This window comes from Calonectris borealis, chromosome 5 (genome assembly GCF_964195595.1).
Source record: "Calonectris borealis chromosome 5, bCalBor7.hap1.2, whole genome shotgun sequence".
Lineage (NCBI taxonomy): Eukaryota > Metazoa > Chordata > Aves > Procellariiformes > Procellariidae > Calonectris > Calonectris borealis.
The window spans coordinates 42,230,824-42,248,163 of record NC_134316.1 but is presented as its reverse complement, the minus strand read 5'-3'; the positions used below and the strand labels follow the sequence as shown (position 1 = coordinate 42,248,163).

At 43.0% G+C, this 17,340-nt stretch overlaps 1 protein-coding gene across 1 annotated transcript in view; it reads right to left on the bottom strand.

The window, feature by feature from the left end:
* Window positions 1-16,842, bottom strand: part of LOC142083049 (cytosolic phospholipase A2 epsilon-like) — a 35,368-nt gene extending 18,526 nt beyond the window's left edge. The window contains exons 1-5 of the mRNA XM_075152086.1: window positions 16,747-16,842; window positions 15,397-15,486; window positions 6,713-6,785; window positions 1,348-1,484; window positions 741-872 (exon numbers count right to left, since the gene is read on the bottom strand). Of these exons, the coding sequence (XP_075008187.1) occupies window positions 741-872; window positions 1,348-1,484; window positions 6,713-6,785; window positions 15,397-15,486; window positions 16,747-16,842 (528 nt within the window). The remainder of the gene's footprint in view (window positions 1-740; window positions 873-1,347; window positions 1,485-6,712; window positions 6,786-15,396; window positions 15,487-16,746) is intronic.
* Window positions 16,843-17,340: the final 498 nt, after the last annotated feature.

Sequence of the window (17,340 nt, the reverse complement as noted above, 5' to 3'; positions counted from 1 at the left end):
ATAATAACAGAGACTGGTATTTTTGAGTGATTCAGAGCTACAGTTATGCAACCCCCCGTAAGGCAGTGTTGATACGTATGAGCTAGCTGTGAGTGACCCAGTTTGGGTACTAGAAGCAATCTGCCCATGGTAGCAAGAAGTTGCATGCGAGATATTTCACTGATCTCATCCATAGATCTCAAATGGAATCAAGACTCTTCTTCCCATTTTATAGATGGGACACTGAGAGACAGAGTAAATCAGTCATTCAAAGCTCCAAAACTGCACTAATTCCGACAGACGACTCAGTGGGCTCAGCCGTGTCTGAGGTATCGCTGCAGAGGACAGTGCTGACATACACAAAAGGCATCTTCAGCTTTGCCTTTGGGGTGAAAGTAAATACAATCAATTAATTGTATTAATTACATGGAAAAAAAAAATTTACAAATTATTCACCCTGCAACAGCTGTGCGGCCTTGGTGTTGCTCAGAGAGAGCTCACAGTCACATCCCTCCCCTACCTACCCCACTGTTTTAGTTATATGCTCTTTAATAATTTATAAAAATACTGGGAGGAGGGACTCAGGCTCTTAAATCCAGATTTTTTAACACATTTTTTGTGTTTATATTTTGAATGGCAATTCATGTAGCCATTATTGGGATAAGGCATCCATGGCGGATTCAGAAAGCTCACTTTCAAGATTTTGAAAGCGTTGTATAACTCTCCACTGGTTTCTTAGTGGCTTTATTTTTTGCTCTCACCTTCGGGCTGGGCTTAAAATACAGGAGCACTGTTCTTTCGATTGGAAGCTTAGCGGTATCAAAGAGTGCACAGAGGAGATGGTCATCTGGAGTAGCAAAATCCTCGTCATACACTGTCAGCTCCAGCACATTCTGGAAGAAGAGCGAGAAGGGGGTTTTATAGTTTCTACAATCTGGACATCGTTAGGTCTAGGGAAGGAGGAGTGTGGGGGAGTGCTTGAGAAGAAAAGTGGAGAAATTAAGTACCTTTGGAAAAACATATTGTAAATCGAATATTCATTCTTCCCTAGTTCAGTTTAATTGCTGTAACATGAGTAATATATTGGCTATACCTACACGACAGTTTAGTTAACTCCCAAATTCTGTATCCGTCTTGCACTGATTCATATGAGTCTCTAGTTTCCCTAAAACTTCAATACCGAGCTCAGTTTCTGGCCCTCCTAAACAGCAGCATCCAACAGGCACGGAAACTCTGTCATCTCTGCTGTTAAACAATTTGAACAGTCCCTTATCTTAAACAACTCCTGGGCACAGTTCAGGAGATGAATGGGACCCACCATACACAAAATCTTCAGGCTGCTTCAAGCAGACAGCCTTGGCTCCTTACCTTGACCTGACTCTGGATCCTGAAGTAGAAGGTTTCGTTCCACACCGGATTGTTGGAGTTTCTCACAGTTTTAGTGCGGGACTTTTCACACGTCGCAGTCGGCAGCCATAACGACACGTAGCAATCAGCCTGGCTTACTGGGAAGGGAAAGAGGCCAAACAATTGTTAATGTGGCAAAGTCAGTGGTGCTGCATGACACTGGAAAAGTTACTGCGTGGTACCAACAGCAAGTATGAGTTATTTAAAGGCAGAAATGCCTGATGTAATGTAACTGTTTTCAAGATATCCTTCTGAGAGGGGAAAAGCACAGACCATAAGATGACCTAGAACAGGAGGTGATTTCTGTTCTTCCTTGTGCGAGTTATAGACAACAGCGATGCTGTGTATAAAAGAAGAAGGTGAGAATTTCCTCTTCTAGTCAGCCACTTTCTTCAGTTTCTCAACCAAGAAGCTTTCCTGCGTGCACACACACACACTAACCCTCAGCTGGGTCTAATGAGGGGGGCCTGGGAGCCTCCTCCACCTTTTGAGAACAACTGCAAAAAGTCTCCATCTCTGCCTTGCCTTCAGTGATTTTCTTGGTGAGGGTTCGTGAAAGCAGCTGCAAAACTACCCCTGTTGTAGGAGATGGCAGAGGCTTTCTCCAGAAGGACCTCGTTGAATTAAACATTGGATCTTAACTAAATGCCACCTCCAGGAAAAGAGGGACCAAGTCTCTCTCCAGAAATGCACCAGGAGAAGGTTAGAGAAGGATATTCCATCCCATTTCTCAAAGGCACCTAAATTAAAGTACATCTCAAATGGCTACAGCCAAAAATGTGATGTACCATGTGCTGGGGGAACGTAACGTTTCTTCATGGAGGTTACACAAAATACTTCAGCATTTTGAAACTCTTTCTTACACAGTTCTTAATAATAAAATGATCAGATATCATTTAATGCAAAAGGTAACTATCTTTGAGAATGGATGTCCTTTGACATGAGACTTTTGAGAGAGACAAGTGATGGCAGCAGTAAATGGAGAGGACCCTTCAGCGGCAGGTAAGGACTCTGTAAGGGAACAGGAGCTTGCACATGGACTTGTGGGGAAAGGCAAAAACTCGCCTGGCTGAAATAGGAGCTTTTTCTTGTCTTCTCCTTTTTTTTTCCTTCTCCACCAGGTTTTGACAGGTGTCCCCTACAGCCATTGGCTCTGTCTCAAACTGGGTGGAGGCTGCATTTTGTGTTTGTTGAAATCGTATTTGTTCAAAAAAGCTTGCTGTTTTTCTGTCCAAGTCAGAATGAAGAACTGAAATTCAGAATTGCTTGAGAAATTATATAATGCATTGTGATACATCAGCTGACATCTTAGTTACTGGTTTTCTACTTTTTAACGTTATAAGCAGAAATAGAAAAACATTTTTAATTCTGTCAAATTTTTCCTAAAAAACAATGTGGAGAAATCAACACATTCCTGCAGAGTCAAAAAAACAATATTCCTCTCATGGAAAAATTTGCTTGGAAAATATTCAGAGGACTCTAGCCCTCTCCTTCTCTGGCTCTTTTCCACCTTCCATATCTTATTTTCGATTAAAAAAAATTTAGGTTCTGACAGCAGTTTAACTGTCCTTCTCTGGAGTCATATCTTCTGCTTTAATTCACTTCTACCTTCCCACCACTCTCATCTCTTAGCCTCCTTCCCCGTACTTTCTTCCTGACTGTGCTAGTTGAGAGGACATTTCACCTCCAGCATTCAGGTTTCCTCCTCTCCTCTCCTCTCCTCTCTCCTCTCCTCTTCTCTCCTCTCCTCTCCCTCTCCTCTCCTCTCCCTCTCCTCTCCCTCTCCTCTCCCTCTCCTCTCCTCTCCCCTCCCCTCCCCTCCCCTCCTCTCCTCTCCTTTCTCCTTCCTTTCCTTTCGGAACAAAATCCCAAAGGGAAGGAAAAGGGCTGCTACAGGCTGCCTTCCTGCTCTGTGTTCAAGCCCACAGCTGGAAACAACAGAAATTACCCCAGTGGCATCTCTTTCCCTCACACAGATGGCACAACGAGCTTTGCAGACTGATGGCTCTGAGAATCGTGATTCCCAGGGATGTCTTCTCACTTCAGACATTTTGGCTGCATACTGTATCCCTTTGCCTTCTGCTCTCCTTACACCCATGCCCACTTTGCATTAAGGTCTGGGAGACACACCCGGGTCTTCACCTTCCCATCAGTACAGATAAACAATAAGCAGCATCAAAAGCCCCACAATTTAAGAAGGATGTGAAGGTCCTTGAACAGGTCCGGAGGAGGGCAACAAAGCTGGTGAAAGGGCTGGAAGGCAGGAGGAGCGGCTAGGACTTTGGGCTTGTCTAGTTTGGAGAAAAGGAGGCTGAGGGGCAACCTCATGGCTCTCTACAGCTCCCTGAGGAGGGGAAGGGGAGAGGGAGGTGCTGGTCTCTTCTCCCTGGGATCCAGTGATAGGACGTTGGGAATGGCTCAAAGCTGCGCCAGGGGAGGGTTAGACTGGACATTAGGAAGCATTTCTTTACCGAGAGGGTGGTCAAACACTGGAACAGGCTTCCTAGAGAGGTGGTCGATGCCCCAAGCCTGTCAGTGTTTAAGAGGCATTTGGACAACGCCCTTAATAACATGCTTTAACTTTTGTTCAGCCCTGAAGTGGTCAGGCAGTTGGACTAGATTATTGTTGTAGGTCCCTTCCAACTGAAATAGTCTATGCTGTTCTGTTCTGTTCTATTCTATTAATAAACAATGCAGAAACACTGCAGTGCACAGGCGATGCATGTTGCAGCAGACTGCCAGGAGGCTGACTGCTAACATTGAAAACATTGGCTGCTCATACCCAATGTCTCCCCAGCGAGGGTAGGCCTAGTCAGCCTGGCCAGTCTGGCTGCCTGACACATTTTGCCCTGCTTAGGCACATCAGTATCTCTCTGAAGGAGGAACAAAGTGTCTCATCTGCACCTTTTCCCTGCAAAGGAAGTTGCTTGTCTTTATTTCATTTATAGACAGAGTTGTTTTAAGAACTAGATTTAAGGCTGCTCTCCTTCTGTCTTAAGACATCACTTTTAACTGCCTACTACTTGTTAAATTCCAGCATTCAGTCTATGCATTTCCAGGAAGTATGTCTGTCTTGGACTGGGCATTTCGGGAAAGTCTCATCTGGAAGAGTTTAGCTTTTTTCCAAGGATGAGAGAGAAGAAAAAACATTAGGCTTCTTCATGTTAAAAAAGAAATTCTTAATCATTTCACTGCCAGGTAATAGCCCTTCTACACCTTGCTCCAGAGTAGAAGAAACAAGCTAATTCTAGAGCAGTACTGCACCTGACCCACCACCCATCATTCAGGCAATGCCAGAGTAAGGATCTCCCAAATCAGAGTTTGTATTGAGAATACCGTGTTTAATAACACTTGTTAGACTTATGCTCCATGAATAATTTCTTTTTGAACAGATATATTTTAATATCCATACATTCCCATGATAATGAGTTCCACAGTTTACTTATATATTCCTTTTATTCGTTTTAAACTTCCTATTTGATAATTTTATTGGGTGCCCCTTTATTCTCACATTGTGAAAAATTGTGAAAAAATGACTCCTTATTCACCTTCTCCCTCCTATTCCTTTTTGTAGAGACAGCTTCCATGTCCTCCTCAATAATTTCCCTTCCACTCTTGAGGCCTGCAGCCTATTTAGTCCCTCTGGATGTAAAAGTTGTTCCAGATCTGTCATCATAGTTGGTGCCTTTCTACAGCTTCTTTTGTTATGCCATTTCCTCAAGTGTCAGAGGCTTTTGCAGTGGACCTGCTGAATATATCCACCTCAGAGAACTGTATGAGCATCAGTTTGATTCTGTCTGACTTTCCTTTTCTTTTTTTTTTTTTTAATCTGGGAAATTCTATGCAGATTATAATGCTTTGAAGAATTTTGAAACTGCAAAAATAGGTATTCAAATATGTTTGGAGATCCTAGAAGTAATGATACTGATTTTAAAATGTTTTAAAAGTAATTCTGTATGACTACTTCATGTCGTTAGGTTTATCATTGGAGATCAATGACTGTTGGCTCTTTGGCTGGCAAAGTACTCTGTTCTACTGATGTGATTTGTCATTCTTATATCTTAACTGTACTTTGAGATATGAAGCATATCAAACAATCCTTAATTATATGAGTAGATGCAGGCAAACTAGTCAGCTGTGTATTTAATGCAAAATATTGCTTCACTTCTGGTTGCACAATCTCTTTCTACAACCTAGTTATTTGTGATTTTGTCTTGCCGCCTGCCATGCAGAAGATCTGAGATGAGTCTTTGATGAAACCTTTCTGTGTTATTGCATCATTACGTGTGCCACAGCCATGGGCCAGGAGGGAGGTGCAGGTGCAGAGAGTATGACCCAATGATGTGACCTAAGATACGGCTAGTATATCCCTCACTCGCAGCTGTGACACAGGGAAGTCCTCTGTTATACCTTCCAGAAAAACATGTGACAACCACAGGGTAAGATGGAAATGGTACTGCATGGTAAATCCAGATCTTCATCCTTCAGAACATCTTCCCTGGCTCTTCCTGTGCAAGACACTATAGAGCTGATTGCTGCCGCTCACAGCAAAACAGGAGAATCAAGAGACACCATCTCCCTTCCACGCTCACCCTAGAGCTAGTTTCAGTGTCCTCTCACAGGTGGTCATGTAGCTGTATTGGTTCAAACAAAACGAACCGTTAACTTGCTTATTTTGTGTGAAATGCCTCTCCTCACTGCACATGTGGGTAGTCCATGTCCTTTAGCTAAACATTGGTGTCTTCCTTCCCTGCTCACTCACTTCCCACCACTTTCCTGCCCTGTGACTCACACGCTTGCACGACTGCAAGACTGCTGCACGAACGTTAGAAGGGACAAGGCATCCAGCTCTCAGTTAGCACGTTTTTTGACAGTCATTTCAGGGTAATTAGTAATGGCATTAGCCAGGTGGTAATGATTTTAGAAAGTTTTTTCTTGTTCATTTCATCTGTGTCAGAACCAAGATTGGGGGGGTGATGAAAAAGTTTGCTTCTTCCAGCCACAGTTCCCAAGGTGCTACAACCCAATGGCAAAATTACCCCTTGCTTTTGAGAACACGGGATGGCATCTTTTTCATCTACCTGTGTCAGAAACTCTCCTTTCTTTGGGAGAAAGTACCTCAAAAACACATTCAACTCTTAAAACCAACCAGAAAGCACAGGAGGAACATTCAATGAAACAGCAGCAAGGACCAACCTGGTTTATAACAATTAGTTTACATAAACACTGGGTTATTTCAGAAACACTTGGAAAAGGTTGCTATACAATTATACAAGAAAACTTGTTGCCTGTACCCTGAGATACCACTAAGAATGGAGATACTTACAGGTGTCCACTCTCTGGAGATTTCTCATCCGGATGATCCTTACGGTCAGCAGGTAGCAGGGAGAGGATTCTATCTGGAGAAGAACGGTACAAAACGGAGTATGAACAAGCCTTCAGTGGGAAGAAGTATCAAATGTGCAAACTAACCGAGTGCTACAAAACAATATTAGCGTCGGTAAAAATTGTGTCAACCATCTCACTATTCTGCAGATGAAAATCTGCAACATATGCTTCTTCTATTAAAGAAGTCTTGTTTTAACATTTTATACATTTTGCTGTATTTTTGCTGTGTTACCCTGAGAGTCTGGATTGCTCATTGTAGCAGAAAAGAAAGGGATAAATCCCTGTCAACTGATACTGTCTGTGAGATGTTTGCAAAACTCCTTGCTCTGAAATTGCAGAGTTTAGCTCTACAACATGGCTACAATAAGTCTCTTAAACAGAGTAAAGACACTGGTGAGCACCATGGTGGAGTTGTCAAAATACCGGCAGTCTTACTCAAAGTTACAGTCAATCCCCTTAACAGCCACCCATGAGGTCCCATCGCATTGAAAAGAGCGCTGTGGAGAATATCTGTTGTCACCGACTCTCACAGAATAAATCCAAAGTACCGCTCTCAGAGAGGTGGTTTTGCCTTCTGCTTCAAAACCATAGATTTCTCTTTTTTCCCTTTACAATTGTACAGGAAAAAACAGTAGCAATAATCTGAGTTTCTGTAAATCACAACTGTGAGCTAAACCAATGGCTGAGAGTTGTTTCCAGAGGATTTAGGGGGTAAGGAATTGGGTATAGGTTGCCTTTGGGGAAAAATAAAGAACAATACCCCCCTCCAAAAAGCCCTTACGATTGAAAGTGCTTAACTTCCTTTGGTCCCTTTGAATGTCTCTATAAAAAACAAGTCTCTCCAGATTTTGTGACTGCAGGGACCTCTTTCTATTTATTCTTAGAGGATAATGTGATTTCCTTCTTCTAAGGAAGGCGATTTCCTGCCGGCTCATTCCATAAAGCTGTCTCTGGCTCAGACCTATCTGCAAAAGGCTGCTCTGACAAAGCCAATAAACAAATCACCGTTTCCTGTGGCTGTGACACACGGTCATTTCCTCACACTCCTAGAAACATTTCCACCTGCATAAGTGGTTACAGCGGAGCCCTCCAAATCATTCTTTTGACAACGCTATTTTTATCAGCTGATTTCCTCTCATTTAGGAGCATCCTTCTATTTCTATAGCACTTCAGAGACTTCCTAGAATGACTATAAACAAGCAGACAAAATAGATGTTAAGGCAGATAAAGACAAGCTGGAAGAACTTCACTTAAAACAATGTGTCTAATGTTGCCAATTTTTTTTTTTTTTTTTTAACAGAACAGAGCAAAAAGGACCTTATTTTCAGATGGGAAGACAATTAGGCATCCTTTATCACAATAAATTACTTTTTCAATGTGTGTTTAAAATCTTTTCTTCTCTCTCCTAACACATCATGTTATATAAAAATGTTTTTGCTGAGATCTTAAAAAGGGTTCCTGCTTTTATCCCTCCTGTACGTGCCTCAAGAATTCTCTGTTTTCTTCCTTTTTTAGTACTTCTTAACGAAATTCACCTTCAGCAATCCATCCACCTTCTATTTCAAGTGTTCTCAAAGGAGAAAAAGCCTAACAGAAGCTGTAAAATTTGCAAACAACGACTGATGGAGGGCTATGTCCTCAGAGCTACCCCATGCAAGAACACTGGTTCACATTTCAGAAACAGTATAGCCATATTAATGCAGTTCTCCACCCAGTTAATTAACCCTTCTTCTCAGCTGGGTAATTAGCAAAGGTGGATCACCATACTCACATGTTAGGAATGAGCTTGGGCACCTCAGCATATGCCCTAGAAGGCAGAAACTCATTGTTCTGTAGGATCTGCATAAGCACGGGGCAATTCTTGCAGCCATTTATCTCCAGAGGTTGTGCAAGGTGCTGCCAGCTCCTGGATCAGCTCCAGCTATGCTTCCTCGGGCAAATGGCATTGCTTGAGTGAGAAGCGATGGATTCAATATTTGCAAAGCGGTTTGAGATTCTTAGATAGGAGACATTAAGGAAGTGGGGTGGGCTGGGGTTTTCTTTAATGATTATTACACAGTTTCTGCCATCTGATCACCTGTCTCCTGGTTCCCATGTAATGACTTTCTAAAGTGTAAGCCAAATTTCCCCATCTGGCATGGGGAAATCAATTCTCAGAGATGTGGGTTTCACAAAAAGTCTTACTGAAGTTTCACAAAAAAATCAGTGGCTTCACAGAAGCTACAGAAATCAGGACCTGTGCTTGCACTGAGGGAGAGGCAGATGCCACCAGCCAGTTACCCGAGGAAGAGGCAGCAGACAGGCGATAGCTGTCCTGGCAGCCCCAGCACCTGCCGGTGGGGGTAGCGAAGACAAGAGGGAGAGCAGAAATCACCTGGTGATCAGGCCTCGCTAGTTCTACCACTCCCAGGAGGATTTGTTATTTTAATTAATTCCAGTAACATATTAAACAAAAGAAATATATTTAAACAGCAACTGTGACAACCATCACTGACTAGGGTCTAGTTATACAAAGAAAATAGCAGCTATGCATGCATAAAGCGAAGGATAGAAGTTCTGTTATTCTGTTTACTTAAAATCTATTATGATCTCTTTAACAAAAAAAAAGGCTGCTGCTATGTCACGATGTTCCACATACAGAGAGGTTTCCACCTTGAGCGGTGGAAGACCCCAAGCAGCGTCCTGCCCTGGGGCTAACAAGGACATACTACAACAATCATTTCGCACTGTCACATTGTAGCTTTGCTTTTGATAAAATCAAGACTGATGTCGTCACTTTGTGACTGTTTCACTGATAGTTAATCTGTCGGCTTGTCTTCAGTTCGGTGCTTCTCAAATTGTGCTCATGTGTGCTTCATGTACGCGCGTGCATAACACAGCTGCATGCAATATAGCACGCCGCGATGCCAGAGCACGAGCAGGGTGTACGCTGCTAGTTTCTCTGTACTCCCAGGGAAATGAAGTTTTACTGGGATTTTCCAAACAACAGCTCCATCAAATGTAGAGCAGACCACATAGTCTCTTCTTCCAATTTTCCACCACTTCCCGTAAAAAAGAATAACATGGTATGATACTCGGCACCAAGTTACTGTGTTGGTGGAAGTAAAGGATTCCTCTGTCGTGTGAATGATTCCAACTTTCTCCCACTGGGATGAGTAAGAATTTGAAAACAGAAATTTCTCTGAGCGTTCTGGGGATGCAGGCTGTCTGCATTCCTGGCAGATTTGTGCCTCCGTAGGTCTATCCCAGCCCTCTTTAAAGTCACGCTTGTATTCAGATGTAGGTATGTGTGGCATGCATCCATCTCGAGACGCACTGCTGTAAATTACTCCACTACTTTAGCTGTATAACACATCCTGTCACATCACAAGTGGTTGTGGAGCTCCAAAATGACAGTACTCCTTAATGAAACAAGAGTCCATGAGACCAGAGGATGGCTATTCTTCTTTACCTTTTTTTACTTGCTTTTTTCTTAGTACCTTTCTTCAGCCTTTAGGCTTCTTCAACTAACAGACTCTTCCAGCATGGGCTATTGCTAGCAGCATTTTCCCAGCTTGCGATAGCAACTCCACCATGCCTACTGTATACTACCCCAGTCTCGCAATTCCACAGGAGTAGAGTCAAATGTATGCTGGGTCAATGCATATTTTGGTTTTCAGTGTTATCTCCTTGTTTTACCACAGATGTTCGATCAGTTAGAATATTGTAGCTGCCTTCCCAAAACAGAGAGCAGTCATCCAACAACTGCTCCAGAGAGGAGAATTTATGCTTGAACCTCCAGGGGCGCTGAACCTCCATTCTCAGTTCTGATTGTTGCCCTTTTTAGATTGGAATTTATTCCAAAGCAATCATGAACTAATAGAAAAATAATGCAGAGATCCTGAAATTCATCTTCGGTGTGTGCGATGAATACCACATCATCACCAAAAAGCAGCTGTCCTCCACACAGGTGCTCAGCTGTTGCTTTTCTACATGAAATGTGGAATGCCTTCCATCTGGTCTCATGAGGAGGTGGCCTGATGAAAAATTGTGATGAGGAAGCAAAATTATGTGCCACAGTGTGCTGGTACCATTACCTATTTCAGTGCAACTGCACCGCATGTTATTCCACAAGCCATGCTGCAAAGATCAGGTGAGATTTAAAAATACCTTAAGGACAATCAATTTACTTTTTCAACGGTTGAAAAAGGCCATTTCTACAGAGCAACCTGAAAAAATTTGTGTTATCTATGAAAACCATGAAATGAGCTTCCTCTCTACCCAGACATTTTTCCTGCAGTCACCCAATAATAATGCCTCTATCCGTTTCTATGTCATCTACTGGCACAGCAGCCTTTCCTGGCAAAGATAGCTTCCCTGCTTTGACTAAGGTCCCTCTGCATTCCTGGCCCGGAGAAGCATTCTGCTGAGATGAAATCACTCACAGGATGTCACCGAGGCACTCCTTTCTTCATCTCCAGGTGCTAATTTAACTAGATGGTAGCCAGGGACCAAATCAAAAGAACTAAAATACTTTGCTGCTGACGATGTATCTAGAGCTGATGGTGTGTGAAGAAGAAGTGCCTATCCTGAGCTGTCTGAGAGTCAGGTCTCCTTAGAGAATGTGCATCCGAAAGTTTTTTACAGTTGTAATCGGGATGCTTCAGGCTGTGAACATCACTGCCCTGCCCCAGCCTGCTGGAGCCTATCTCCCACTGCTGCGGGATGTGCCAGGGGACCCCACCGTGGCACGCTGCCTGGGCTGAGCGCGGTCAGCTGCTGCGTTTGGCCATGTCTCTGAAGCTCTTCCTCATTCTCGACAAACCCCGGGCTCCACGCCAGAAAAGCAGCCGCTCTAATTGCTTCCTTCCTTCGCCTCCTCCAGGCGCCGGGGCTGCGGCACCTCCATCGACGGCTGCGGCACCTCCATCGATGGCTGTGGGGCTGCGCGGGGGGGTGGGAGGGTGCCGAGGACCATTTCTGCCACCAGCTGGTTTTCACAAGCCGCTTGTTTCATGGTTTTGATTAGTAACATAACTTCTTTTAATCAGACCACCTTTTCAGCAGAATTAGCAGAAGTCTTGGTTGGTTACTGGTGAATTAAAAAATCCCACAGCTGGATGGAAACATCCCTTTCGTGCATATGGCCACAGGAACCCTGGTTTCAGCAGGGAAAATTTATCTGTGCCCACAGGACTATGACGGGTATATGCAAGGCCAAGAATTGTGTCCTTCCGATCATTGCTTCCTCATACATATATCCATCATGGGACCATGAACACTTTCGAGGAACAAGACTGTGCACATGATACCGTGCTTGAAACACATTTCCAAAAAGCAGAACTTCAAATGTTGATCAACACAACAGAGATACTCTCAGTGCACAGTGATCCTGACTTCTGCAGAGATTTATTGTTTGACTGATAACTCAGGCTAGTTGCATAGCCCTTTCAGTACTGTTAACATTGTCCTCCATCTTTAGCATTTCCAGATGTTTAACAACCGGATTTTTTCTGATTTTGAAAAAAAAGTCCATTTGAAAACATGGAGCATTCAACTGCATGTTCAAAATTATTTCTATATGTAGAACTGTAGCCAGGGGAACAGGATAGTCCATCCACAAAAAGACAGAGCCTTCTTATACTGCTTTGCCCTTCCCAACCAGAACAAATATCAGAGAGAGAAACTAGACTGAGCATTAACCATCTGAGGGTTGAGACTCATCACACCTAATTCCAGATAGCTGTAAAATAGATGTTTACATCTGACAGCTGTTAGGCATTTCTGGAGTCTCATCCTAAGGTAGACATTACCACAGGACATGCATCACACCTTGAAAATCTCTGACTACTGATGTAGAGGTCTATCTCAGATACAGATGTTTTACATTTTTGATGTCAAATGTGGATAAGACAAACCATATGTCAAAGATATGAGCTGATGGGAAATGGCCTCCTTTGACTTTGCAAGGTTTATTTTTGAAGTGGGAGGCATGCTGGAGCATGCCATTTCAGCAGTCTCTATTTTAGGCATCTCCGTGCCACCACTCGGGGGGACAGGGGAGGCACCTGGACTCAGAACAGCTTCTGCAGCTGAGCAGAGCCGCTGCTAGTGTCATGCTCCTGCAAGCACCACGGGGCTGGGGTGGCTCAGGAGTTGTTGCCTCCTGCCTTTCCAGTTGCTGCTGAGCCCAGGGCTGGAGCTGCTCCCAACAGCAGGCTCTTTCCCTTGTGGGAGACAGGGACCTCATGCCCGGCACCAGCGTGTACCCAGCCCTCCAGCCTGCCTCAGCTCCTGGTTCATGTGATGGAGTCCCACCTGTACCAGAGGCAGAGGCTGCAACCTCCTCCTAACCTCGCCATGCAGCGTGGCAGCTCCCCACCCCTTCCCATGATCTCAGGAGCTGCTTCCAGCTTCCAAAACCCAGCAGAAGCCAGAGCTCCTGCTTTGCACAAGGGTGAGAGTTTAACCTGCCCCTCTTCTGTTAAAGGGCTGCTGTTCTCCCAGCTGCACAAACCCTGCAAGAACAAGGAGCCCTTGCCTGGCAGGGAAATGAGGTACCACTGGACCTGAGGTATGAGGCATCTTACCCTTGATAAGACATTGTTCATGCTGAATTCAGAACTATGCATCCGATTTTTCCCCACCCCCTTCCGTCACATTAGTTATTGTATGAGACCTGCTGCAATCCTTAAATACTTTGATATAAGCACTGGTGTCTGAAACACCAGAGCTGGCTCTGCCTGCTGCTTTGGCATGGGGCAAAGTACCAGCCAAGGCCTGAATAATACAGATTTCTTAATGCAGATAAAAATCAGCATGTTGGCGTAAAGGCACATGCAGTTGCTGGGATATGCTGTGGTATGTTTCTAAGAGATGATCCCTCTTAGCAAGGACCCTCATATTTAAGTCTTCTGGTAGTTTCAGTGATGGAAAATTTACATTTGAGAAAAACTGAGCAGAAGATAAGAGTGTGTATGCGTCCTTCACCTAAACACATGATATGCTGCAGTAATAAAGTTATGATCATGCAAGTGCATAGGATAGAGTGCTATGTTCTGATCATTGAAGAAAAAACAGTGACTATGTAACCAGATGTAAGAACAACTCAGTCCATCATCAATGGGTTGTCATGAATTTTTGGATTTTGAAATGTGAAAAGTAATCCTTCGGTGAGAGACAGGGGAAATATAGTGGTCTAGAAGAAAGTTATGGTCCCGTACACATAAGATGATTCTTTTTGGTCCACTACTATCACACCTGCTCCCTCGAAATTTCACAACCCTTAAATGTCTTTGATCTAAGCCTATATCCTGAGCAGATAATGGAAAAACAAACACATCACTGTATGGGATTAAGAAATGGAGACAAGAAGTTACCTGTCTTATGTATAATTATTATAGGTAATTATAACCCAGGGGTTCAAATCACTTTGCTTTCTCTCATTGTGATTTTAGGTTCCTTACCCCTTGTAAGGAGCAGACATTATACCGAAGACTGATCAATTCATTGTTTTTACTATCTACAAAATTCTTCATCCTATACATGGTCCAGAATTTCTGCATCTCCACAGGCTAGAGATACCAGACATTGTAAGCTGAGTGTTTGCGAGATGAAATGCCACAAAGACGCAAGACTGATAGAATATATCCTGAGAAAATACAGTATAATCTTTTAATGCCACTGATTTATTTTTAAAAAAAACAAAAATCCTAATACTAGGCAAACACAAAAGCTAAACTTTGAAACATGTATGTGAAAAAGTAAAAGTACTTCAAATGTGAATAAGAATTTGTTTTGATTTCTCGGTGCCTAAATGGTACCAGGACTACCTGGTAACTAGCTTATCACAAAGCTCACCTGTCTGCCTGTTTACAGTATTACTTCAACTTCCAGATAAAGCTCCTTTTCAGCTTCATTTTGTCTCAGTATAACTTGTCTGCATGGATTATAATGCAAATTTCCATAGAATTATCTCGCTCAGAAGCAAACACTTTTCGGGACAACATTGTTATGAGTCACATTTAAACTCCTCTAATCCTGGCAGATAGGAAACAATGCCTGTACTTACTGCACAGGTAGCAAAGTAGCAGAACGAGAACCCCTATGAAAATCAGTAATTTCTAACAAAAATAAACCTATGACTGATCTTCAAAGACAAGAAATAGCTCTAGCACATTCAAGCATCACTCCTTTCACAGAATCCTCTGTTACAGTCTTTTCCTGATGGAGCACAGAAGTCGTGAAAAATCAGGGTTCAATAATCCAGGACTCTCCCATAAATTGCTAGGATAGAGATTGCACTGCTGAAGCCATCACAGCAGAACACGCATCACTGTTACTTTTGGCCCTTTCAGTTACAGAAAGCATTGTGGAACAGAAAGCTAACCAATGGATTTCTTTTACATGTAACTGAGTAGATATTCTGCATGCTCTCAATAAAACATAACAAATAAATACAACAAGCAATTCTGAAAATCATGAACAGAAGTGGAATAAAATGATCCAAACAACAGACTTAAGGGAGTTTCCCTTGTAACACTCAAACTGCCGCCATCATTATTTATCTACCTGAGCCTTCTCCCCTTTTCAGCAAAACAAACCCCTCAGCCCTCTTTGATTCAAAATTCTTGTTCATAATACCTTGAAATCACCTTTGTCTGGTACACTACTTTCTTCATTTTCTTCTTGCGGTTCGCCATCTCCCAAAGAATCGACGTCTGAGTCTTGATCCTGAAGAAAGAAAGAAATTATAAATGATAGCATTAAAACAACAACAGCAGCATTATCAGGGTAGATAATTAATTCCTACCTACAATAACTTATGCTGAAACCCCAATTAGAACAGCTGTTGGTTACACCCAGCTGTGTTACAGTGCTCAGCATAATGAACAAGCCACCATGTGGTTCGGCACACGCTGGTACAAAATCCATGTCGGGGATACCCTTTCAACGCGTCAATGAAGGAAGAGCCATTTCAGTTGTGAGATACCCAAAAGGTGCCTCTGTGAATAAAGGTTTGCTTTTTGTTTCAAATATGATCTTTTGGCAATCTGCTCCTGCTTTCAGGAGTATTAAACCTTGATTTAAAAAATCTCAGAATCTCTTCTCTGGGTTTAAACCCAGAGCATGAAACATGTTGCAATTGCAAAATTTTAAATCTAACATTTCAATTTTTTCAGGAAAAAGAATACTTCCAAAATACTTCTACAATGTAGAGTGCCCCCTTTTGAAATGCATTAAAGGACACCATTAAAGGACAGTTCCTATAAAAATGTCGAAAGTATTAAGTATTCTGTTTCTGTTTCCAGAGTACTTCTTGAAGCAATGTGTCTTCGTCCAGTCAAAGAGCACACAGAACAGTGTATAACATACCTCAGTTAAAATTAAATGCCAATCTTGAAATGACCCAGAGAATGCAAAGCAAAATGGAAAATTCAGAACAAAAATGGGAATGTGGAAATAAAATTCAATTCCCTATCTCTATTCTTTATCCTGTCCTTATCCCTTTTCCAGTAACAAAAAATGGGGTTGTCACATTAATACACGTCAAAATTTTGCTACTGATACACAAATATTAATATTGTTAATAAAAGTAACATTTAATCATGGAAGAAAAAAGATTTTTTAAGTCTGGGTCTGGATTCAGGTTGATAATTCAGTACCCTAAAAATTCTTTCCTTCCCTGGTCATTTTTTTCCCACTTTCTCTTCTTTTTCTGTCCCCTTGCTATGCTCACTTCTCTCATTTCGCCTATGAAGCTGAGATCTTTGGCTCCAGTGGAGTCAGGAGGACAGTTGCCACTGATAGCCATGAAGAGAACATTTCGCCTTAAACTCCTTCAGGCAGAGACATTGCCGCCTAGTCCCGTCAGACAGTAAGTTTGTACAGTAGCTTGTACATAAACACGCTCACAAAGCAGGATTTAGTTTTCTGTCAAATGCATGTCAAACGCAGTGGACCTTAAGCAAACTTTAAAAGCCGTTTCCTTACCTGTAATGCTTTTGCATTTGATGGCATCGTGGCCTTCCCTGGATTCATGTAATAGAGTGTTTCTGGCACCTCCACGGGCAGCACTTCCTGAGACATGTTTGCAGGATTTACTCCTGTAGGAGTCAATGACAAGTTATTTTATAAAATGACCGGAGGCCCCACCCATTTCATCTCTATAAGTGAAGGACTCCCCTCCCATTGCTGAAGAAGGTGAGCACCAAGGATGACTGCTCCAGGGAAGGATCTTACAGGGCAAGCACAACAGCCAAAAGGGATGCGATACCTTCCTCTGGCTGGGAAATCTCTCCCAGCCTCTGCTTGCCCCTTGGGTCCTGCACTGCTGCCACCCTTTTTCTGTGGTAAGTGGAGTCCCGGGCCGTCCTGCCAAGCAGAGGAGAAGCACGGAGGACACCACTGCGGGAGCTTGCTCCTTCAAACCCAGCTCTTCCCCACCTGCGGCACGGGGACTGCCCCGAGCAGAGAGCAACGGCAGCTCCTCTGTGGGAGAAACTGTGCCCCAGAAAAAGCCTCTGTGTGTAAATAACCACCAGTGACCTACCTGTGTGCAGGCACACACCCGTCCACTTTGGTCAA